A 25,358-nucleotide genomic window follows, 5' to 3' on the forward strand; every position below is an offset into this window, starting at 1 on the left:
TTCTGTAGATTTACCCCTTCAGGAAATAACATTAAGAAAGAGCAGACAGGTCTAATTGGAAAAAAAGGAATCTGTGAGGAATGGAGATGCAGCTCTGAAAAGGTTTAACAGATGTAAAGCGATATACTTTTTGGAATATTTTTGATGATTTTAATAAGGTTGCATGATGGTTAATTGCCTGTGGCTTGTAAATAATGGTCTTTGACTGTAAATAAATATTCATTCATTCAACAGATTTAAAGAAATGGATTGCCAGTACTTCAGCTGACAGACAAATATGTTTCCTGTTGGCACAATTCTGGTGAAAACTAATGAATTCATGTGCAATTCACTGGGAAGTTCTCCCGTGGAAGCCCTTGGAATGAATGGGATCAGAACTCACTGTATTTTATTACTATTAACTTCTAAGATTTTAAATCGTGTTATTGAGATGGCTTCTATGAGCCAAGAGTACAAAGCACTCATTGTGGCAGATCTTTTCCCATTGCCCTGCAGCATTCCTCTAAGATCCCTGCAAAGCCAGTGCTGGGAGTTGAAGAAATCTCAGAGAAGAAAATGGGTGAAATCCGCCCTCTTCTGCTGGTAGCAGGAATGTGGTGAACCAAGAGGGAGGAGGAGCAATTTTATGCCATTCCTCTCCTTATTGAAAGTTGTACCCCTCCTCCAGCTTTGTGGCATTTTATCCATGCTGTCCTTTAGTCCCTAGTGTTAACTTTGGGGGAGATCTGGGGGCGGGGAGGTAAAGACAGATCCACTGCCATGCACATCATCTGCTTGTAGTTCATAGGGGCCAGTCCAGTTTTGAGCTTCACATGCTATGAAATCTGATAGCAGCCTCATTTGGTCAGTTCCCTGTCTATCAACCACGAACCATATATTTTCCTTATGTAGAAGAGAAGACAAAATACTTTTCAGCTTGTTTGCTGATACTGTATTTCTTGGTATCTGTGTTCTATGGAGCAATAAGGCAGTAGCTACATTCACATGGATGTTTATCTGGTCGTAAGAGAAGTGAAATGTTGGCTTTTCACATTTGCAGCTAAACAAGCCCATCACTTAAGGATTTTTTTTCCTGCTTGACTTAACGATAATATTAGACAAAGAGTAATTTTGAATTGGAATCAGTTTAAGGGGTTTCTCATATGCAGGTAAGCTGGCATTTCAGTCTGACATGGGAGCCCTTGGTCGCTACATTAATACTAAATGCATGTGAAATGTAGTTGATGCAACTATATATCTCATGCATTTTCCTGATGCCACTTTATAGAGTGACATTTAATCATAGCAACTACAGCCAACCATGTAAACCCCGCTTTCTACTTATTGTAAAAGAGGGCAACTTGAGGCCTATCTGATAAATTTCTTGTTCCCCTTTTGTTGAACTCTGATGTCAGCCCACAGATAATTCTAGCAGATGTTTTTGCTTTCTTATGAATGGGAATGGTAGTGACCATGTTTTTAGTTTAAATATAACGAAGTAGGCTCAATACATATTTAATTAACAACAACAAACACATGTATACACAATTTTAAAAATATTTTTACCTTTTGTGATACTAAGCAGGAAAGCTGTCTTATCAAGATGTAATTGATAGTATTATCAGTATTAAGGTTGTTACATTTAGTAAGTTTTAAGCACCTGTGCTAGGGGTCAAAGAGACCTATTGTAGTCATCATGATCTAAATGTGTTCTTGAATCTTGTGCATTTTAGTTGAACATATAAAATTTATCAGCCAGAAATAATAGTACCAGTAAGAATCTGTTGGGGTGCGGGGATTATCAGAGCAAAGGAAGTTTTATCAGTTTCTCCATATTTATTCCAGGACCTACCTAAGATCTTTCTTTGCACCAGTTTATTTTAGAAGATTAGCTAAGCCAAAGAACATCAGCCCTGTTCATAAGTTAGAGTGAATGCACACACAATCTGTATACAATACATACTAGATTTTTCTTTGTAAGTGTTCTAATTTTCATGTCGCATTCAATGTATATACAGCCAAATTTGTAATTGAAACCCCTCATATATACAGGTAATAGTCTCCAGTTCCATTTGTATGAACTCACATTGTTTTTTTGATACAAACCAGTGTATGCACATACAGGTGGGTTGTATGTACATTCACTCTAACTTGTAAACAGGGAAACAATGATCATCCATCATATGGTTTCAATTATTCTAACAATCACAGGTGATTAAGTCAAAGACTCCATTTCATGAGCTCTACATCCTGTGCTGTTTCCAATGATCCACTGACCCTCAGGAGTGGCTGGGGAGCATATGAATTAGAAATTGCAAGGATATGCTCATAGTTTTTTACATCCAACCTAAAAATGTCTAATGAAGGCCAAACTCCTGAGATAGTTTAACTGGAAACCTAGAGACCCATTAACTGGAAACCTAGAGACCCATTAGGATTGTTCTAATTAGAAGAAGAAGAAGATATTGGATTTATATCCCGCCCTCCACTCCGAAGAGTCTCAGAGCGGCTTACAATCTCCTTTACCTTCCTCCCCCACAACAGACACCCTGTGAGGTGGGTGGGGCTGGAGAGGGCTCTCACAGCAGCTGCCCTTTCAAGGACAACCTCTGCCAGAGCTATGGCTGACCCAAGGCCATTCCAGCAGGTGCAAGTGGAGGAGTGGGGAATCAAACCCGGTTCTCCCAGATAAGAGTCCGCACACTTAACCACTACACCAAACTGGCTCTCCAGATTGTACCTTTGAGGATGAAAGAAATAAATGTATTGTGGTGGTTCATAAAGCCCCAGAGAAATAGCTTAATGAATGAAGTATACAAATTGTTATCTCTTGAGGAATGTAGTAAACTCAAACTGGGCTCCCACAATGCAAAGGAGTTAATGGATGGGAACTTGCTCTTTAAATGGTGATGCCTTCTCAGGGTGAGCTCAAGGATACCCATCTTGTCTAGTTTGGCCCTAGTATATAACAGGTTTACATATGCAACTGCTAAAATACTGCATGGATTAAAACTAATGAAAAAACCTGTGTTTTCAAAAGTGTAGTTACCCTCAGAAAATAAAGCATACAGTACATACACTGGACACATGATAACAAATCTACAAAGTTCCCAGATCTTGACACATGGGCATTCAGGAGGGGGCGTGGGGAATACTGGAAAAAATGCTCCCAGTACAGACATAGTCTTAGTAGTCTTGAAGGCCATTGATGGAAAGACAGGATGTAAATCTTTTTAATTATTAAATAGCTCTAAATAAAGTATGCAAACTTGCCTCTGTCATTTGCTGGTTTCTACTAAGGTAATTTTGTAGAATATATAATACGTCTTCTAACATAGTCTAGGAAACATACTAGGCTTACAATGCAAGAGTTACATTTATTTCTATATCAGCAAGAGCTTAATTTCATTACCCACATTTATCATGATTTAAGGAGATCTTTGATTCACTAGGCACAGAGTATCATCACCTAAAGTATATGAGCATATGGTTTTCATCTCCATCATTGTAGCCTTAGGTAACTTCCTGAAACCACATCCTTGGCTATTAGAAAGTATGTAGTTGTCCCCCACCCCCCCAGCCTCTGCCTTCTGTTTCCATCCAGAGATTTCGTTTACCCTTCCTTTAATCTCTTGATTTCATAGTTAAACTGCTGCAAGAATTAAAATAAAGATAGTCTGCATTATAGTACTGAAACCACATACCCTTCAGTTTCATCCAAGTAAAAAGGAACTGGCACTATTCTGCCCATATTATCTGCCTAGATTATTCCATGCTTGCTTTGGAACCTCCTTTCAGAGGATCCAGTTACAACAGTGATAATTCAATTCAGACATCAGAATCTTCTTTACTTGTGATACACCTTAACCAATCCGTAACGGTGTATTTCTGTAGAGGACATTTAATGTAATGCAGAATTCTCTATGACCAGTTTCCTAAAATGATGCTTGTGATTTTCTGCAGCTTAAATGTGTTGCTGCAATTAAAGAAATTGTTGATGGGATTTAGTAGCAGAAGGATTTAGTCTTCCTAGCAGATGTTTAGTGCTCCTGGTCCTTGGGAAATAACAATGGACAAAAGAGCTCCATAATTCATCTCTGCCAGTCTACTTGAAGAACCTGGTTTAAGAGAAGAAAAAGAAGGTTTAGTTCTCAGCAAGTCAAGTACTTGAGTGCCAAAGAGCTTGGTAAGATCTTTTGAATAGGATATGTACTTTAGAGACTAAGAAAGTTACACTGATCCAAGCAAAATATTGAAGGCAGAGTACTTTGTGAATTTCCAGGGCATCAAATCTGCTCCTTTAACTTTACAGTTTGGCCACTATACCATTAGCACTAGGAAGATGTTATTTAACATCTACATGCGCCCCCTTGCCCAGATTGCCCGGAGATATGGGCTGGGTTGTCACCAGTACGCGGATGACACCCAGCTCTATCTATTGATGGACGGCTGGGCTGCCGATGTTCCTATAAACCTGGACCGGGCGCTGCAAGCCGTGGCAGACTGGATCAGGTCGAGTGGGCTGAAACTGAATCCAGCGAAAACAGAGGTCCTTTGTCTAGGGCGTGGTGGTCCGGAGGGAGGGATCTCCCTTCCAGCTTTTGACGGTGCGTCACTGATACCAGTGCACAGGGTCAGGAGCTTGGGAGTGCTACTGGAGTCTTCCTTGACAATGGAGGCCCAGATAGCAGCCACTGCCAAATCCGCCTTTTTCCACCTTAGGCGGGCGAGGCAGTTGGCTCCCTTCCTGGAGCGCAATGACCTGGCAACAGTGATCCATGCAACGGTCACCTCGAGGCTAGACTACTGTAATGCCCTCTACATGGGGCTGCCCCTGTGCCGAACCCGGAAGCTGCAGCTAGTGCAGAATGCAGCAGCCAGACTGCTATTGGGCCTACCTCGGTGGGAACATGTGCGAGCTGGGCTGCGGGAACTGCATTGGCTGCCAGTTATTTACCGAGTTCGTTACAAGGTGCTTCATCAGTCTGCTTAAGAGCATATGAAAGCTTACATTCTGAATAGAACTTAGTTGGTCTTTAAGGTGCACTTGTCTACTGCTTTGTTCTAAAGAAAGTATAAAATAGATGAAGTCAAAGGAGCTCTATGCACACAATAGAATTCCTGAGCCTACAAGAGATTTCTCTTTTCACATACCATCTCAGTTTAAAATAGCACAACCAGGGCTTTTTTGTAGAAAAAGTCCAGCAGGAACTTATTTACATACCAGGCCACACCCCCTGATACCACCATTATTCCACACAGGGTTTTTTGTAGAAAAAAACTCAGCAGGAACACATTTGCTATTAGGTCCACACCCCCTGACACCAAGCCAGTTGGAACGGCGTTCCTGTGTGTTCCTGCTCAAAAAAAGCCCTGAGCACAACAAAAATGATGCTGCTGCCCATTCTGTTCTAAGCACATAACAGTGCATTACAACATGCACGTCTCTTCTTACCTTCTCTCCTTTCCCTCCCTTTTTTGTGAGTATGTGAAGGGGTGCCATCTCCATGAAGATCTTAATAATGCAATGTGGATTAAAGGAGGAGGGGCAACCGTTGATGTTCACATTGCAGTTATTTTCATTTACTAATACATCAAGACTTTTTCCAAAACTGTCAAACAGGCATTCAGACACCTTAGAAAAAATAAACATTCTTAAAAACCTGTAGCACTCAGTTCCAGTGTTTCCTTTAAGCTGTGGAGTTATGTGAGCAAAAATTCTACTTCACGAGCTACTGGCATTAAAGTTGTGAGTGATTTCGCTACTGTATGAATCAGTTTGCTCTTGGGCCATCATTCCTGAGCTAAGACAAAAATGAATGAGCTGAAGTCTGAAAAACTATAAACCAGCTCACACTAACTCAGCTTAGAGGAAACTCTGTCAGTTCATGCGAATTTCAAATCTGTGCTGTTACAAGACTAAACCTATTTGAATTTAAGAAGGTTGCAAGAGAAAGTCTTATGTTAGACCTAAATTAAAATTCACAGCTTGATTAAGCTTTTGTGTTTCCAATTACTTCCAGAAAGTAAGAATTATTCCTCTTTTCTCCCCTCTAGATTTGGACATCTCTTGGTCTGCAAAGATTTGCCTTTTGCTTTTAAATTTATGCAGCCTCTTTGATCTGCTGCTTTGCTAGCCTTACTTAAAATAAATAGTTTCTTTTATCTTTCATTTTTACTGGGTTTTGTCTTCACAAAGATGGTTTAAATCCAAATTATTTGGATTGGTTTCTATTAAAATGTTTATTATTAAAAGCATACAAGTCTGAATTTGGTCTCGGAATTTGAGAAAGTAAACATTCACATAACCCACAAGAGAAGGCTGAATAATAAGAGTATGGTTAGATATGTTGATATAGGCAACTTAGGGAAATTTTAAGAGGTATATAGAATTGCATATAGACTGTTAAGGTGTGCCCATTCATATACCATGCCAATGGGTAAGCAGTGGAAGATTTTTCAAAATACATTTGATAAAACATTGATTGCAAAAGAAAATGAAATTTTATTTGTGTAATATCACTTCTAAGTGTGTTTTGGACTTTGTATGTTTTTTAGAAACTGACGTGAACTATTTTAGTTCTTGCTGCAATTTTTATATAAAATTGCGACCAGGATGTTTAAACACCCTAAAATTATTTAAAGATTCTTAAATCACAGCCCTGAAATGTCCTGAAGACATTCACTCAAAAATAAATTGAAACATGTTGAGCAATCACCTTCACTAAGCTTTCTTGAAAAGCCAGGTTTAAGTAAATGCCAGGTTAACTTGCAGTGGAAGCCGTACCCCAAAGTGACAGTGCCCTCACAGTCTGATGAAAGCAAGGTTACAGAGTAGCACCTTTATTGCACATGCAAGGGAATAAGAAAGAACATGTGGATGAAGGCACTTTTGAAGGTATGCATGAAGGACTTTAAAGTGGGACCACAAGCCTGTAGGTGGTCAATACAGGTAGACCACAATAGAGATTATGTGTTCCCTGTGACAGGTCTGTGTTAGGACATGAACTACAGGATTTTTAACATGCTGCAGTTTTAAACTATCTCCATAGGCAGATACAAATGGAATATGTGTCTGTGATCAATATGGTATGTTATCAAAGTATGAATGACCATGGTCAGATCTTTCTGAAAGAAGCAAAATGTCAAGGCTGCCTTAGCCTAGTTTAGGCAAGTGAGTTAGCAGCCACTGCCACAACCTGATAATCTCACAATTAAGCAAAGTCCAGAGGAACCCTAATAATCCTTCAAAGAGAGTATAACCCCATCCAAGGCAAGTAATATCAGTAACCTTCTCAACTAGTCCAGTTTTTGTATTTGTCTGGATTAATTTGGTAGCCCCTGTCTGGCCTAACACAATATTCAGGCTTTGATTCAGGGACTGATCCATTGATCCTGATATGACAAAAATGGGGGAAATATATTGTTGGATATCATCAAGGCATTGATGATCATATTTTGAACTGATAGAGAATATCTCCTGACATCTTCCTATAGGTGTTAAAGAGTTAAAAGTCATGATGGAGGGCAAAACCCAGGGAGTAATGTATCTCCCACTGCTACATCTCAGGACTAATCCATCAGAACCACTGTCAGATACTCCTCCCCACAACTCCAGGAAGGATCTGATAGTCACATCAAATGCCACTGAAAAGTCCAGAAGAATTAACATAATTGTACTCCATTTGTCCATTTCTAAATGCAGAATCAGCACAACCAATGCAATTTGTGTTTTAATACCTGACTGTTCCAGGTCCAGAAAATTTGTGTCATGATCCTTGAAACTGGTCCAATATTGCCTCCTCAGACACCTTGCCCCAATGAGGGACCTTGAAGGCAGACTCTAATCTTTCTAATCAGCTGATTTCTTGAGTCAGACAGCATCCTTCGAAGTGTATTAATCACTATCTCCTTAGAAAAAATCAACCCCTCCTCAACAGTCTGCATCAATGGCTCCCAGCCTTTTTGGCACCAGGGACCAGTTTCATGGAAGACAATTTTTCCATGGACTGGCAGGGTTTTTTGTCAACCCAGGCAGCCCCACCACCCATAACTCATCCCTGCACCCCATAGGGGTCTTTACATGGGGTAGAGATTGGGACTGCTTCTGATGCCTCTCCACTAGTTAAGTGAAGAGATAGGTGAAGGAGCAGGTAGTGAAGATCACAAACAGAGGAGACTGGGGGGGACAAAAGATGCAGCGTGGCCTCACTCTAAAGCTGCTTCCCTTTGCAGCTTATAGAGAGGCAGCCTCAGAGCAAGTCAGAGCAACCCGCATCCCCTTCCGCTTGCCTGGGACCCATGCAGATAAAGGAGGCAGCATGGCTTAACTCCAAAGCTGCCTTCCCTTGCAGAGGAGGCAGCCTCAGAGCGAGGCAGAGCAGCCCTGCCACCCCTTCTGCCCGCCTGGGACCTAGGCAGATGAAAGAGGCAGTGCAGCCTCACTGCTCTGCCTCACTCCGAGGCAGTCTCAGAGCGACCCATATTGCCTGTTTTATATGCCTGGATTCCCGGCGGGTGAAAGGGGCAGTATGGCACCTCTGCATTGCTCTGTGGCCCGGTTACTAACAGGCCATGGACCAGTACCAGTCCATGGCCCAGGGCTTAGGGACCCCTAGTCTACATCATGGCAGCCATAAAGCCTTGGTGTGCATTCGAAACTCTGGATTTACCAGGAAACTGCTATATTTTTGATGGCCGAAAATAATTGGATTACTTGAAATTGTTCTGAAAAGTATTATCGACACCAGAGTAGGTTGCAATTGCAAATAGTTTGCTAACAAAAAAGTTTATAAAGATGTCTTATTTAAAGGAATTGCCAGTCACATTAATGTTAGAATAAGAGGAATTTTGTTAAAATAGATCACCAGACAAACTCATCTTACCAGGAGGGATTTTTTCCCAAAAAATATTCCTTCAAATCTCTTGTTTGTTTTTCAGTACTGCTTGAGCAGGGCAGAGGCAAGACGAGATGCTGCAAAAGTAGCTCTGATCAATTCTCTCTTCAATGAATTGCCTTCTCGCAGGATCACAAAGGAGTTCATTATGGAAAGTGTTCAAGAAGCTGTTTCTTCAACCAGTGTAAGTATCACATATAGCCTTGTGTGTTGTCATCAGCTACGTTTACAGTAAACTACAGAACAGTGTAGAATGATGTAATGTTCTATAGAACAGTATTGCCATTGATGGATTCCAGCTATTATGACTCATGCATCTGTTCCCTATCCTTACCTCTTCACCTCTGAAGCACACATTGCTAGCAGGGTCAGGAAAAAAGCTTTTAGAATAAAAACCTAGGGATGTGGCAGATCTGGAGTTCATTCCACTTCAAGGGCACCAACAATGATCCCCCCCTTACATTAAGGGAGTCAGCCCTTCTCTTAGTGTAAACAGTTGTTTATACCATAAAACAAGGGGATGGCTGACCCTCTGGAGCACTGAGGATAACCAGAATTTCAAAGGTGTAGTGGAAACAGACACATGGCATTTTTTTGCAAAAATGTGATATAAAATAAGAATATCCTATTTATTGAATTATTTTCATCCAAGAAATTAACATAGGCACCTCTGCCAATCTATCTATCCAAGGAGTAAGACAAGCGTTTTTCAGTAGTTGGAATTTAACCTCAAGTAATGGAAGAGCTCATTATTTGAAATTTTCATGATACATGTATTCACTATTTTATGTGAATACTGCAATGTATGTATTTTCCCACTTCAATATGCCCAAGTGTGTACCCTCAAAAGCCCTGAGTTCGCAGCCATGCATACCAAAACTAGAAAATACATGTGTTGTATTAAAATAAAATGGTGACCACCAGGGGTGGAATTCTAGCAGGAGCTCCTTTGCATTTTAATAATAATATAATTTATTTATATCCCACCCTCCCTACCAAAGCAGGCTCAGGGCACTCACAACATATAAGAATTACAAATTTAGGCCACACATCCCTGATGTAGTCAATCCTCCAAGAGCTTACAAGACTCTTTTTGTAAACTCTTGGAGGATTGGCTACATCAAAGGTGTGGCCTAATATGCAAAAAGCTCCTGCTAGAATTCCACCCCTGGTGGTCACCATTTTATTTTAAGAGGCTGGCATGTTCTCCCTTATGCATGGTTGGATCACCAAAATTGTAGTGAGTGAACAAAGCTACTGGAAACCCAAAATGAAAGATAATTGTTAATTAAAGTCTGAATAAAGGAACACTGGTTTCTTTGCTGGTTATCCATAAAGGCCTTCCTTGGGTGGGCTTGGCTGTTTTACTCAAAAGAATAGTAGAACTTGGCCATTAGAGCAGATTGGTGATCTGCTTCTTGTGGACATCAGGCTTGATGTCTCCACCCCTTCCTGGCAAGCATTCTAGACTCCCTATTAGCAAATGGGGTGGAAAGGCTGTGTTATGTAGGGAGAATGCCACTATCTAAGCTTCCCAATCCCCAGGTCCCAGCAGGGGATCCCCCATTTTAACAGGCTTCTCTCCGCCCCCAGCCTGCTGGCCGGCAGGGGAAGCCTGCGACATCTGGATCAGGCGGCTCTGCAGTGCTGTTGTTATTAGACCTGTCAGCCGCTTTTGATACGGTTGACCATCAGCTACTGACTAGCCGCCTTACTGATGTGGGGATTCAGGGATCTGCCTTGCAGTGGCTGACTTCCTTTCTCCAAGATCGGGGACAAAGGGTGGTGATAGGGGAGGAAGCATCCCAGAGGCACTCTCTTAGTTGTGGGGTGCCGCAGGGAGCGGTCCTATCCCCGATGCTATTTAATATCTATATGTGCCCCCTTGCCCAGATTGTCAGGAGGCATGGACTGGGTTGCCATCAATATGCGGATGACATCCAGCTCTACCTATTGATGGGTGGCCAGTCTGACTGTACCCTGGAAAATCTAGACCTGGCATTACAAGCCGTGGCCTCTTGGCTCAGACTGAGTCGGCTGAAATTGAATCCGACGAAGACGGAGGTTCTCCACCTGGGTCGGGGCGGTCCGGGGAGAGAGATCCAGCTGCCGGCCCTTGACGGGGTACCACTGATACCGGTCCCTAAGGTCAAGAGCTTAGGCGTGCTCCTTGAGTCCTCCCTTACAATGGAGGCTCAGGTGGCAGCCACCGTTAGATCTGCCTTTTTCCATCTTCGGCAAGCACGGCAGCTGGCCCCTTACCTGGAGCACAACAACTTAGCGACGGTAACCCATGCTACGGTCACCTCAAGAATAGATCACTGTAATGCTCTCTACATGGGGCTACCCCTGACGCTAACCCGGAGACTACAACTAGTGCAGAACGCTGCGGCATGGCTGTTAATGGGGCTACCATGATGGGAGCACATTCAGCCAATGCTGAGAGAGCTGCACTGGTTGCCTGTTGTGTTCTGAGTTCGCTTCAAGGTGTTGGTATTAACCTTTAAAGCCCTTTATGGTCAGGGACCTGCCTATCTACGCGACCGCCTTTCCCCATATATCCCCCAGAGAGCACTGCGATCAGGGACAAAAAATATGCTGTCTGCCCCTGACCCAAAAGAAGCCAAGTTATGCATAACGAGATCCAGGGCTTTTTCGGTGGCAGCACCAGAACTTTGGAACACCCTCCCAGAAGCTATAAGGGCCCTGCGGGATTTGTCGGCGTTCCGCAGGGCCTGTAAGACTGAACTGTTTAAACAGGCTTTTGTGGTTGATTGAAAAGGGGCTGCCACCGGACATCCTACAGAATGCTGGCGATCATAGTCAGAAGTCAATACCGCCTATATTGGACTGAAACAGCGCTAATAGTTTTAAAATTGATAAGTAAATTATGGTTTTATATGTTTTATTGAATTGATTGTTTTTATGCTGTTGTAAGCCGCCCTGAGTCCGCTTGCGGAGAGGGCGGGATATAAATGTAAAGTAATAAATAAATAAATAAATAAATAAAGCCCCGCTCCCACAGTCATCCTGTAGTTTTAGAGCTCCTGCAGGTATAGAAACCTGCAAACCGTTTTTAAAATGTGTGCCTTTAAGGCTGAGCAGGAAGCAGGAAAAAGGAAGGGCTTCATGGGAAAGGATCAGTAACAGTTTCCTCAGAGAACGGCCCCTCCCTTTCTTTTGCTTTTGTTTTCAGAGCAAGTAAAGTTCTGCAGGAACAAGACCCAGTAAGTATTTGTGTGAGAGAGAGAGGGAGGGGGCAGGGGATTCCCTGGTTTGGAGGCCCTCCCCCCGCTTTAGAAAGTGTGAGGGGGAGGGAAATGTCTACTGGGTGCTCTATCATTCCCTACGGAGAACGATTCCCGTAGGGAATAATGGGGAATTGATCCGCAGGTATTTGGGGCTCTGGGGGGGGGCTATTTTTTGAGGTAGGGGCACCAAATTTTTAGTATAGCATCTAGTGCCTCTCCCCAAATACCCAAGTTTCAAAACGATTGGACCAGGGGGTCCAATTCTATGAGCCCAATTCTATGCCCCTATCCTTCATTATTTCCTATGGAAGAAAGGCATTTGAAAAGGTGTGCTGCCCCTTTAAATGTGATGGCCAGAACTCCTTTGGAGTTCAATTATGCTTGTCACACCCTTCTTCCTGGCTCCACCCCCAATGTCTCCTGGCTCCGCCCCCAAAGTCCCTAGATATTTCTTGAATTGTTCTTGGCAACCCTACCACTATCACAATATATACATATAAACAACTATCACAATATATACATTTGGCACTATTTGTGAAAATCATAGGACTGATGGTCTACTCATTAGGGAGATATCAGTAGCCTCAGTACAACTTAGAAATAAGCTGAAAGTCAAACCATTACATTCACCAACAGCTATTTCTACCGCCACCACCCCACTAAAACCTGAAAATAAGCAACAACTAGAGTGACTGGTCAAGGGCAAGAAAACCTAAGTAGGGAACTATGCTGGATACAGTTCTTCCTCTGCCCCTGCCCCAAGTATTATCTATTCTAAGGGAATCATCAGGAAGTTGGGGGAGGGATGGTAGCTCAGTGGTAGAGCATCTGCTTGGGAAGCAGAAGGTCCCAGGTTCAATCCCCGGCATCTCCAAAAAAGGGTGCAGACAAATAGGTGTGAAAAACCTCAGCTGGAGACCCTGGAGAGCCGCTGCCAGTCTGAGAAGACAATACTGACTTTGATGGACCAAAGGTCTGATTCAGTATAAGGCAGCTTCATATGTTCATATGTTCAAGTTGAAATCTCATATCTACCACAAACTTATGGCATGGCGTTAGGCAAACCATTCTCTCTCTCTCCCTCCCTCTCTGACTGTTGTATGGCTAAGACAATATGCATGGAATGGGCTGTATAAATGCTAAGTATTTATTCCACTCATGTTCTTTGATGGTGGAGTGTTCCCCACAAAAAGGGAACCAAGCTAGAATACATTTGAGGCATTTCCTGAGCACTGTCCATAATTGCTTACTTTGTAAGGTGGGGGGGGGGGTCTTATTGCATTTATTTTGGATGCAGCTCATCTTTTCCAGCCTGATATCTGAAAAGTTGCCTTATCCACCAATAAAATATTGATTAAGTAAAAGGAAAATTAGTGTATATACCTCCTCTTCTTTCACCCATAATTTGAGTGTATCAATTAACAGTAATGCTATTAAGATAAATTATCAGGGAAAGCTAGTTACATCCTGCCATTTTCCCCAAGGAATACATACATTCTTGCTGTAAGTTATAAAACATAAAGGAAAGCTAGTAATACCTCCAAGGCAAAATCAGCACATTAAACTATCCTGGTCCTGCAATTTTCTTCCCTGTATCTCCATTTCAGTGCTTTGCTTTTACTACATTGCTGCCTCTGGCAAGGAAGTGAATTGGCAAGGAACTTTTGTCACTAAATATACCAAAACCATATCAGACTGCAAACATCTGCATTTGAGGTTAGCTGCAGTTGTGTGTATTGGCTTAATGTACTTGTACAGTATCATAAGCTACTGTGTTTCACTGCAGAAGTGGTTGCAGTGCTTAATGGAATTGATTCTTAAGTGCTTTACCCATAGCTTGAAGAAACCACATATATGTATTGTTACTATTTAAGTCTTTATATATGTAGGCACCATATAAATGCAAGCTATTGAGTTTAAAAAATCTTGCTTTCCATTGTTCACTTGTATCATTGATTCATTAAAAGCAAGTGCACGCACAGCCTTGAGACTGTTCTATAAAGAATCATTCACACATTCAGGTAATTCACAGTGCAATCCTACGCAGAGTTACTTCAAATGAAGCCCACTGATTTCAGTGGGCTTAGCTGGAATAACTTTGCACAGCATTTCATTGCTAATGTACTGAGTGGAAAAGAAAATGAACACCCACATTGCTTTGAAAATATCCATTTACATTTCTTATTTCTTACATTTGTATGCATGAAGTAAATTTGGGGCAGTACCATTTTATCATAATTTTTTTGCAGATATGTGTAAGGATGAACAAATCCCAATACATATCTGTTCCCCATACACAGAGCAGATGTTTATAATGGCCAGGGGGAATGCAGTTGAACAGAGTTCCAGAACCCCTTTGTGAAACCAAAATTCTCAAAAAATGTGTAAAAGTTCATGAGGGTGTTAATCAAACTGCCCTCTGATGAGGTATGGGGGAATTATTTCGGTGGGCAAAGATGGAAAACTAAGCAGAGTCAATTATCTGTGTATACAGGAGTCAGTTCACCCAAGAGCCCTTTTTAAATAACAAGATTAGTGTACTAAAAACAGATTTTTATTAAAAAAATTATTCAAGCACACAAGAAAGCTCAGTTATCAATCATTCACACAGAACTAGGAAAAATAGGTAGGAAAATAGATAGGGACATATGAGGAAAGACATACAGGGCAATACTGTACCTTTCAACAAATAAGAACATAAGAGAAGCCATGTTAGATCAGGCCAATGGCCCATCCAGTCCAACATTCTGTGTCACACAGCGGCCAAATATATATATACACACACACACACTGTGGCTAATAGCCACTGATGGACCTCTGCTCCATATTTTTATCTAACCCCCTCTTGAAGGTGGCCATGCTTGTGGCCGCCACCACCTCCTGTGGCAGTGAATTCCACATGTTAATCACCCTTTGGGTGAAGAAGTACTTCCTTTTATCCGTTTTAACCTGTCTGCTCAGCAATTTCATCGAATGCCCACAAGTTCTTGTATTGTGAGAAAGGGAGAAAAGTACTTCTTTCTCTACTTTCTCCATCCCATGCATTATCTTGTAAACCTCTATCATGTCACCCCTCAGTCGACGTTTCTCCAAGCTAAAGAGACCCAAGCGTTTCAACCTTTCTTCATAGGGAAGGTGTTCCAGCCCTTTAATCATTTTAGTTGCCCTTTTCTGAACTTTCTCCAATGCTATAATATTCTTTTTGAGGTGCGGCGACCAGAACTGCACACAGTACTCCAAATGAGACCGCACCATCGATTTATACAGAGGCATTATGATACTGGCTGATTTGTTTGAATGAATGGAGGACGATCCTCCAGCGAAGATGGAAAGAGAAAGGGGAGCAAGAGACAATCAGTGCCACTTGCAATAATGAGCCCAATACTAATCAGGAATTGGGGGTGGCTCTGACAACAAGGTAGGGGTACCATCAGAGACACACCTGACTGGCCAAAAAGCTGGCCTTTTTATAGCCAAATTCACATCCCAAGGCAGAGTCGTGTGGTAGAAGACATAAGCCTGGAGATGGCTTCCAGGAAATGAGACAAAAGGATTAATGGGCAATGATGGCTTTGCTGAGTGCAAATCATATTCTAAACAAAGAAACTAGAGCAGTTAATCTAGAGCCGAATTGTTCCCTTCTGTAACACCCAATGGAAAAGGGCTATGTGACAGGATGGAGCTGTTGACTGATGATCATCTTCAATGATGCTCTGTTGTGTAAGGAGCTTACACTGAGATTGGCACAGGAGCCATAAAATTGTAGTCCATTGAAACTAAATGTCCACAGTGGGTCTGGCCTGAGAGCCAGAGAACTATAGTCTATAACAGTGGAAGAGGGGGTTCAGGGCTAACAAAGGGCACCCATGCATTTCTCCTTTTCTTGAGAGTTCTGGCACCATTTTTTCCAGAAAAAAAGCCCTGATAATGGTACACTGCCTCTCCAAAGAGATGACATAACCCCCTTGGCTCAAAGCAAACATTTTCCCCTTGAATTATGAACAAGGTATCATCATAAAGAGTTGTTCAAGTGGTTTTCCTGCCATCACCAATGTTACAGTTAAAATGTGTCCAAATGGAGTAAAGAATAATAATGCTGAAAGAATGTTGTGGCTTCAAACAATCTTTTGTAGGGTTGCCAGGTCAGACTCAGGAAATATCTGGAGACATTGGGAGTGGAGCCAGGAGACTTTGGGGTGGAGCCAGGAACAAGGTTGTGACAAGCACAATTGAACTCCGAAGGGAGTTCTGTCCATCATATTTAAGGAGTCTGCACTCCTTCTAAATGCATTCCCCTCACTGGAAACAATGGCAGATAGGGGCAACTTATTTTGGGACTCATAGAATCAAAACTCCTGGTCCAATCTTTTTGAAACTTGAAGGGTTTTTTGAGATGCTATGCTGAAAATTTGGTGTCATAGTCTCCATAGTGTATCCAGTAGACATTCAATAATGGTGTATCCAGTAGACATTCAAATCCCATTCCTGCTTTCTGATAACCCTGAAGTGAGGGGAGGGCCTCCAAATCAGGTGACCCCCTGCCCCCAACTGGGGATGATCAACCCTAATTATTTTGCAGTTATTGATAGTAGGAAAAAAGGCTAGTTCAGTAAAGGCTAACAGAGCTGGAGACTCTAAAAAGCTGTGCATCAGACCATCCTATTCCTACAGGAGCTCCTGATAAGAAGGGGAAAGGAGATTTGAAATGTCTTGGGGAGAGGGTTAAAAGCAGCAGCCCTTTGGTGAATCATGTAATCTGAAATTGTCCCTCTTCAGTTGAAGAGTCTCAATTACGAGATGCTGGTGGGGGCATGCGGGAGAGCCTATAATTTAGGTGTGTTTGCCCAGCTGCAGTGGAGGTCTGGTGTATGTCTTGGTCTGTGGATGAAAAGAGTCCTCTCTTTTCAAGGTTTATGAGTCTCATGCCCTTTTGAGGGACAATTCTAATTGACATATGTTTTGGAAAATGGTCTATGATTTATTTAGATGTGATTTGGAGAAGAAGGTTCATTTCATGCAATTCATCATTTTTTATGGAAAATTTGCAAGGTAAAAGATTAGAATTGCAGAGTTCTGGGCAGATGTCCTCAGGGATATTTAAAAGCCAGCATAAATATTTCAACAGCAGTGTGTTAATGTTACTGCATTTCAAAAGCTATAAATTTGCTGACAGTTCTGCTCAAGAAACTATCTTGTGTACTGTGTTCAGCTCTGTAAAGCTTCCCTAGATCATTAAGGGTTATAAGGAGGAACTTTCTATATTTTTTTTAAAGTTTTGTGCATAGATTGTCTCCCAAATGGGAAAAACCCTGTATATAAAAGCTGGAAGGAGGGAATGTATCCCTCCACCTGCAAGTATGGTGTGGCCAAAGGCCATTATGAGTATCAAGTATTCCATGCTGTTTATTGATTCAGCACAGATGATCAAGCTGCTATTGTGTGCAAGCTTGCTTTTTGACCCTTGATCTGTATACTGGACAGATGCTAAGTTCCAAATCAGGACTAATTTATCACGTAAAAACCAAGTGTAAAAATCACTTTGTGGACTTTCTACCAACAAAATATATGTGAGCACAAATGGAGACACCAAGCAGCATCTTTAGTTTGATAAAAATTTGTCTCAATCTGCTATTCTATAATACAGTTTGAAGCCAGACCTATCACAGCCAGCTTGTAACAGCCAAAACCACATTCATGACTGATTCATAGCACAGTTACTGAAATCAGCATCCTTAAAGGAAGGTTTCCAAAGGGTAATGAAAATGGTTGATATCAAACAAATCAAGACTTATGTTACTTTGTGTGGAACGTGGCTGCTCTCTGAAAGCACTTTGTGTCTACCCCTTTGGAGGCATTTTAGCATAAATTTCAAAGGGCGGCATTCCAGACTTTCCCCTTCCCTTCAAAAGAAGGTCATTGACAGGTGGACATATCTAGATTACTTCCAGATCTAGTCTGGTAACATCAGGACCATGTATCCAAAGATGTGAAAATTGTTTACCTTTTACACTTAAAAACATGGTCATGTAATTCAGAAATCATTTTTTCTGTTGAAGGGTTCTTTACATGATGCAGATGACCCAAGTACAAGCATTGGAGCTTATCATTATATGCTGGAGTCCAACACGGGGAAAACAATGCTGGAGTTTCAGGTATCAGCACATTCATTTTACATACTTTCCAAATGGTACATATAGAATTTTTAAAACATACACAGCAATCCTTATGTACATTGATTCTGACTTGCTCTGCCCAATGAGATTGACTCCAGGGTTAGTTTGTATAGGATTTTTGAGGGTTTAATGTAAGATTATATCACTGATGCATTTCATCAGTTTTTCCTCCATAAACATTTATCTTATATGGATGGGCTAAGACAGTATCTTTAATTATTTCATTCTTCTAGCACTGAAAAAGAAACTCTTGAGAGTAATTCATAAGTGTTGTAGATGCTTTTAAAAATAAAAATAGTGTGATTTTGTGTTTTCCTCTTGTACAGTGTTTTCCAAGTTAGAGTCCAATTGGAAAGAAGCTGCTTGTTATTCATCCTTACATTTGTTTTAATGTGTTCTGGAAAATCTAAGCAGTTCACACTGATATTTCCTTACATTAAAAAAACCCCTACCCAAGTCATATTTTCAGATGTGTCCAACAAACAAATTCCTTTACAAGTACAACTACACCAGCTTTGCTTCTGATGAATGTTTTTTTCTTATGACTGATGAAAGACAGACTACAAAGTTTATCTGTTGTAAGACTAAGGGCTTTTTTGTAGAAAAAGCCCAACAGGAACTCATCTGCATATTAGGCCACACACCTCTGGCGCCAAATCAGCCAGAACTGCATTCCTGCTCAAAAAAAGCCCTGAATAGAAAACCATTCAACTAAAAGCCCAATTATGCCTCTTTGGGACATGTGAGAATATATGCAACTCTGAATGTTTTTTATGGTGAAACACTGGACCAATTCTGGTTTATCTAAATCCATTCCAGACAAACTTAATAAGTGTCAAAGTAAACCCAACCTCTATAAAAGCAACTGCTATCTCACATTTTAGGGCAATAAAATCTTCACTCTTCCAAACTGTCTATTATTATTTCTCTCTACCTCAAGGTACCAGCAGCAGGGATTGAGCCATTCATGAATCATCATCATCATCATCATGCAGTCACATCATCATTTGATGCAATTTTTCCATAGTTATTATAAAATCAAGCTTTCATTTAAATCGGGCTGTTTATAATTTTGAGATGGTCAATGATAATATAATAGTAATGGTCTATACACTTAAGTTGTTTCCATACAACCCACATGTTAGAATTTCAGAGTTCTTGTACAATCAAAATCACACACACACACACTGTAGCAGGAAAAGTCCTGTGTTGTCCAATTAATAGTAAATCATACTCACAAACGAGGTCTGAGGCAAGGTCAGGAAAACAGCTTCTTTATTTAACGTGCATAAGCGCTCTATACACGGGCTCCAGAGAGAGTGTGGACTCTGAGCTCTGAGCAATGATTACAGTTACCTGCCGTCCTTTATTGGGTGTCCCCACCCACGCACTATCTAAAACACCCATGTTCTCCTTCTTGTGGGAAGGTGCCCACGTCATACTTTTGCCACACTCCGGGTTGTTTTTCAGCTTTCTGGGCCCTTCTTGGAGCCCCTCTCGTGCCAGTTTACCAGCTCCCGGCGCCCCTTTTAGGGCTTCTGTTTGTCCCCTGTTTCCACACGGAACCATTGCACACACACATTCCTATTGCTACACTGCTTTTTGCTAGCGCCTAATGAAGTTCCCTTTTACGCTTTCCACTCTGAAAGGGCAATGACCTTTTGTAGTTCCCTTTTCCTCAGCCAACTAACACTCCCTTGCTTAAACTGCGCCAAAAGATTATTTTCTAAAAGCACTGTTATTTAATTCTAGCATCACCAAGCCATATATATTGCTTAGGTATTGGTATTGATTCTTGTTCTTATCGATCCACCGCTATATTTCCCCTCTTTCAAACAGAGTTTGAATATTATCATTACATCCACAAACCTTCATACATACCAAAATCAATCTATTAAACCCGAACACCAAACCCATACTTAGAAACACATCTGGAATACATTTTGATAACCACTTGCAATCATGGATCTCTCAACTCGATCAGCTGGCTGTTGCTTGAGGAATTTCTCCTTCCCGGAGCGTAGAGCAATCGAGCTCCCTAGCTGCAGTCGCACAGGAACTGACTGTTCTTTGCCCAGGGAGATTCGCCTCCGATGCCTGTGGAATCCTGCCATTTCCGGTAGTCCAGGATCCAGAGAGCGTTGCCTGTGGAACCTCACTGCTACCGGTGAGTGAGGTCCAGAGGTCGGGGCTTCAAACAATCAGGTCTGGAAGCAAAACTGCACCTAGAAAGCCTATCTAGGAAAACTTTGGTTAAAACTGCATAGCAAAACAAAACAAAGTTCAAAACAAGCCTATAATTCAACATAACATTTCTTTCTAGGGCTGGGTTTCCTCATTTTAACAATTTTCCTAAAGGGCCTTTTATGAATAAAATCACAAAGAACTGAATCTTTTGTCTTACTTAAGCATCACAATATATGGCCAAGGCACTGAGCAATGTGTCAAGCTAAAACTAGCTTGGGACACATTTTGACTACCTACCCCTAGGGATCGTCTTATTTTCTTCTCTTCTTCTGGGGCAAACAAGCCTTATGCATAGAGCTGTTGCTATCAAAGGAAAGTGGCTTCAAAACATAAAAAAAAAATCAAAATAATTCAAAAATTACTTAAAAAGGAACAAAAAGAGTCCCCTCTTTGTAGCTTCACACAGAAACTCAGCAAGTTGGACTTTCTTCCGGACTTTCTTCTGGGCCCTCTCCCTTCTGGAGAGGCTCTTGCAGGCTCACACCTCGTTCCGGGACTGGGACAGCTGCATCTTCCCCTGTTTCTACCATTTCCTGGCCATCTCCCTCTGGCGCAATCCGGCTACAGCCTTCAGGCGCGGGACTTCCTTGATGCCAGTCAGTTCCCCTTTGTGGATCTGTTCGATTCTGCTTCGCTGCTGGGCAGCGTTCTCTCTGCCAGCTGCTTGGCCCCTCCGCAGCCACCCAAGAGCTCAAGCGTCGCAGACATCAGGACCTTCAGATGACCCTTGGTTTATCGGCCCTTCTGCTAAGGTTTCTCTCTTATCTTCTGCAGCACCAGCGACAAAGAAAAAGCTATTAAGGAAGCTTTTCAGCCCACAGTTTCCTCCACAGGCTTTCTACTTCTTTGGGCCAGCTGTTTGGCTCGATACTCATAGCCTTACATCTTACTGGCTGAACAATACTCTTCCAATCTCCTTCAGGCTGGACTCAGCTTCCTGCTGCCTTCGCCTGATATCTGGAGCCGACTGTAACTTCGTGGTTGGTGGACAAAATACATCTGGTGGGCTTCACACAGGCATCTGGCTTCTGGAGGATCTCTGCTGCCTCACACGTCTTAATGGCTTTGTGCCTGCCGGTAGAGCTTGTTGGCATTGGCTTACTAGGCAGATGGGAGCCTCCCTGTTGGCATCTCACTCGAGGGCAGTTGTTTCTTCACTTCCGCAATTTTGGAGGATTATTTCAGGGGCACTCAGAAAGCACTTTAAAAGTCTCTTCTCCCTTGTGCTCAATGAATACATTGTAGCCTGTCATGGGCCAGGAGCTTGGAAGCCCTGGATCTGCTGAACATCACATGGCTGACGGGGATTTCCTCTGAGAAGGTAAGCTGACCAGAGGCAGGGGACTTGCTTCTGGAGAACTTCTCTCTGGGAGAGCCCATAGATCTGGAACTCTTCAGCTCTTAATCAATAAAGGGGGCGAGGGTGAGGTCTAAGTGGCAAAAGAGGAAGAAGCTGGGAGCTTTGCGTTGGGCTTAAAATCAGCTCCCCATAAGGGGCAGCAGAAACACTGCTCTATATCTTGGCATTTAATTCCCAGGGGCTTCCTAACTAAAAGTGCCTTGTCCTGAGACTGAGATGCCTGTCCAGGGACAGTATACCTGACAACCATATGCTACATAAATTTGGCGACCCAACCTCTATAAAAGCAACTGCTATCTCACATTTTAGGGCAATAAAATCTTCACTCTTCCAAACTGTCTATTATTATTTCTCTCTACCTCAAGGTACCAGCAGCAGGGATTGAGCCATTCATGAATCATCATCATCATCATCATGCAGTCACATCATCATTTGATGCAATTTTTCCATAGTTATTATAAAATCAAGCTTTCAAATCGGGCTGTTTATAATTTTGAGATGGTCAATGATAATATAATAGTAATGGTCTATACACTTAAGTTGTTTCCATACAACCCACATGTTAGAATTTCAGAGTTCTTGTACAATCAAAATCACACACACACACACAACTCCCCCCCACCAAAAAAAAGACTATGGTAGCCACTTGTGTGAAGTAAAATTTATTGTATCTCCATTTGCATTTCCACTTGTGCAAGATCTTGTGCAACCAATTTAATATACAAGAAGGACAAGATTTGGAAAGCAGAACTGCATTATATTTATGTTTCTGCTTGTGCATTGCTGGATTCAAGCCACTGAATGTTTTATCCTTTTGCAAAATGGTTGGTTGTCACATGTAGGAGCAATGCACATGGTTTCTGCAGAACGTGATTTCAGTACTGAGAAGTAATTGGATGGATCACATAAAAATGTCCCTTTCTCTTACTTCTTCCTCCTCATGCTGCTTTTGGTCCCCATTGGAGAGGTGGGGCATAAATGAGAGAGAGAGGTTATGGACCATTTCATGCCCACCCACTCTCCAATCGCACTCTAGGTTGCTCCCAAAAAACAAAAGTGTAAGGAGAAAGAACTTGCTTTTGCCCTTTCAGACACTCCTATTCAAGAATCCATTCACTGCTGTAATACGGCTCCTTTGCCCTCTGTGGCAATGCTGCTGATGGGTAGGGTCTGCTTTGCCATCCCAGAAGAGGGATGAACTAGCAACACCAGCCTCACAATGCTGCCCATTGCAACTAGCAGGGGTGGAGCCTGCTCTGCCCTCAGTCAGCCAGTCTTTGCCTCAGACTCGTGTTTGCCTCCTCATTTCAACGAGGGAAGGGATACATAGGCCCGGGGTGGCTCTTTCACACTGTGGCTCTTTCACACTTATTGTGTGGCTCTTGAAACCCCCACCATCCTGTCAGCCATCTTGGAAAAGGCATTTGTCTCTTTAAATCACTTCACCAAGCCAAGCCAACCAGCTGCTTGGAGAATGCATTTAGAGTTAGTTGCTTTATTTATGGCTCATCTCCCTCATCTAGTTTCCTCCCTCCCTCTTTCTTGTGGCTCTCAAACATCTGACATTTATTCTATGTGGCTCTTACGTTAAGCAAGTTTGGCCACTCCGACATAGGCTCTGTTTCAGTTCCCATGCTTCTGCAAGCTCTTGCACAACATCCCTGGTTCTAGTTTCACTTTTCTCTTGCAGTACTCCAGTGAGGAGTAAAAACAAGAAAAAATACCCCTTTGGTGTGCAGAAGCAGCTTTCAAAATGCACAAGCACACCTCTAAATCCCATCCATTGCTTGCACACTAACTCTATTAATTTTCTTATCATGAAAGATTTTGCTTTTAAGCAGCTAAGCCAGTAACTAGTTTCTTTTATTCCACAGGAACTGATGATTGTCTTTCAACTACTGCATTGGAATGGAAGCCTCAAAGCCCTGCGTGAAACAAAGTGCTCTCGGCAAGTAAGTAGTCTTGTAAAATACAATACTTATCCCCAATGCTTTTTTAAGAACTACAAATGTTTCCACTCTGCTAAACAGGCTCATCTTCTATAAATACAGTTCAGTTAGGGTTGCCAGGTCTGACTCAAGAAATATCTGGGAACTTTGGGAGTGGAACCAGGAGACTTTGGGGGTGGAGCAGGGAGCAAGGGTGGGAGTTCTGGCAATCACATTTAAAGGGACTGCATGCCTTTTAAATGCCTTTCATCCATTTGGAATAATGAATAGCAGCACCTTCTTTTGGGGCTCATAGAATTGGACCCACGGGTCCAATCTTTTTGAAACTTGGGGGGTGTTTTGAGGAGAGACACTGGATGCTATGCTTAAAATGTTGTGCCTCTATCTCAAAAAACAACCTTCCACAGATCAATTCTCCATTATACCGTATGGGAATCAGTCTCCTTAGGGTAGCCCAGCAGATATCCCCACCCCCGCTTTCTGATTACCCTGAAGCAGGAGGAGGGCCTCCAAACCAGGAGATCCCCTGCCCCCAACTTGGGATTGGCAACCCTAAATTTAGCCAAATCCTATGGATTTCAGTAGAAAACACTCAAGTACAAGGTAAGCTGTTTGCCACTAATATGAGTGGGATTTTTAAAATCTCACTCTTAGTAATGATAAATGATCGAAGACCTAGGTTCAGGTCCAAAGAACCATGAATAGAGCAGAATTAACTGAATGGATATGAGCCAGTTACCCTTTCACTGAATGGATATTAACCAGTTACCTTTGCCCTTCATCTGCATCCAAAGAGCTGCTCCTTGAGTTAGAGGAGCCTCAGGAATAATTACGGGAATTGGTAGAAATTATCGTTTACTCCTTTGCAAATTGTGCAAGAAAATAAAACAATTTCTGATGTTCCCCCTTCTTACTGTAGTCCTATATGCCACATTTCACATCATGTCTGAAGATCCCCAACTAGGATTGCCAAGTCCAATTCAAGAAATATCTGGAGACTTCGGGGGTGGAGCCAGGAGCAAAGGTGTGACAAGCATAATTGAACTCCAAGGGAGTTCTGACCATCACATTTAAAGGGACAGCACACCTTTTTAAATGCCTTCCCTCCATAGGAAATAATGAAGGATGGGGTACCTTCTTTTTGGGCTCATAGAATTGGACCCCTGGTCCAATCTTTTTGGAAGAGGCACTAGATTCTATACTGAAAATTCGGTGCCTCTACCTCAAAAAACAGCCCCCCCCCCCGAGCTCCCGATACCCGCAGATCAATTCCCCATTATTCCCTATGAGAATCATTCTCCATAGGGAATAATAGAGTGCCCAGTAGACATTCCCCCCCCCCACTTTCTAAAGCGGGGGGAGGGCCTCCAAACCCGGAGACTGGCAACCCTCTCTCTCTCTCTCTCTCTCTCACCCACACACACACACACACACACACTTACTGAGTCTGGATCCTCCACAATGACATCTGAAAAGAACAGGGGTTACGCTGCTCTCTCTCT

General features: G+C 42.2%; 1 protein-coding gene across 2 annotated transcripts in view; it reads left to right on the plus strand.

The window, feature by feature from the left end:
* The window catches only part of LIX1 (limb and CNS expressed 1), a 58,724-nt gene that overhangs the window by 31,451 nt on the left and 1,915 nt on the right, over positions 1-25,358 (plus strand). Inside the window, exons 3-5 of one of the 2 annotated variants that reach the window (XM_060235651.1) lie at positions 8,920-9,060; positions 18,184-18,279; positions 23,782-23,859. In XM_060235651.1, the coding sequence (XP_060091634.1) occupies positions 8,920-9,060; positions 18,184-18,279; positions 23,782-23,859 (315 nt within the window). The remainder of the gene's footprint in view (positions 1-8,919; positions 9,061-18,183; positions 18,280-23,781; positions 23,860-25,358) is intronic. The other variant, XM_060235650.1, reaches the window with a different exon arrangement.

Source organism: Heteronotia binoei, chromosome 4 (assembly GCF_032191835.1).
Source record: "Heteronotia binoei isolate CCM8104 ecotype False Entrance Well chromosome 4, APGP_CSIRO_Hbin_v1, whole genome shotgun sequence".
Lineage (NCBI taxonomy): Eukaryota > Metazoa > Chordata > Lepidosauria > Squamata > Gekkonidae > Heteronotia > Heteronotia binoei.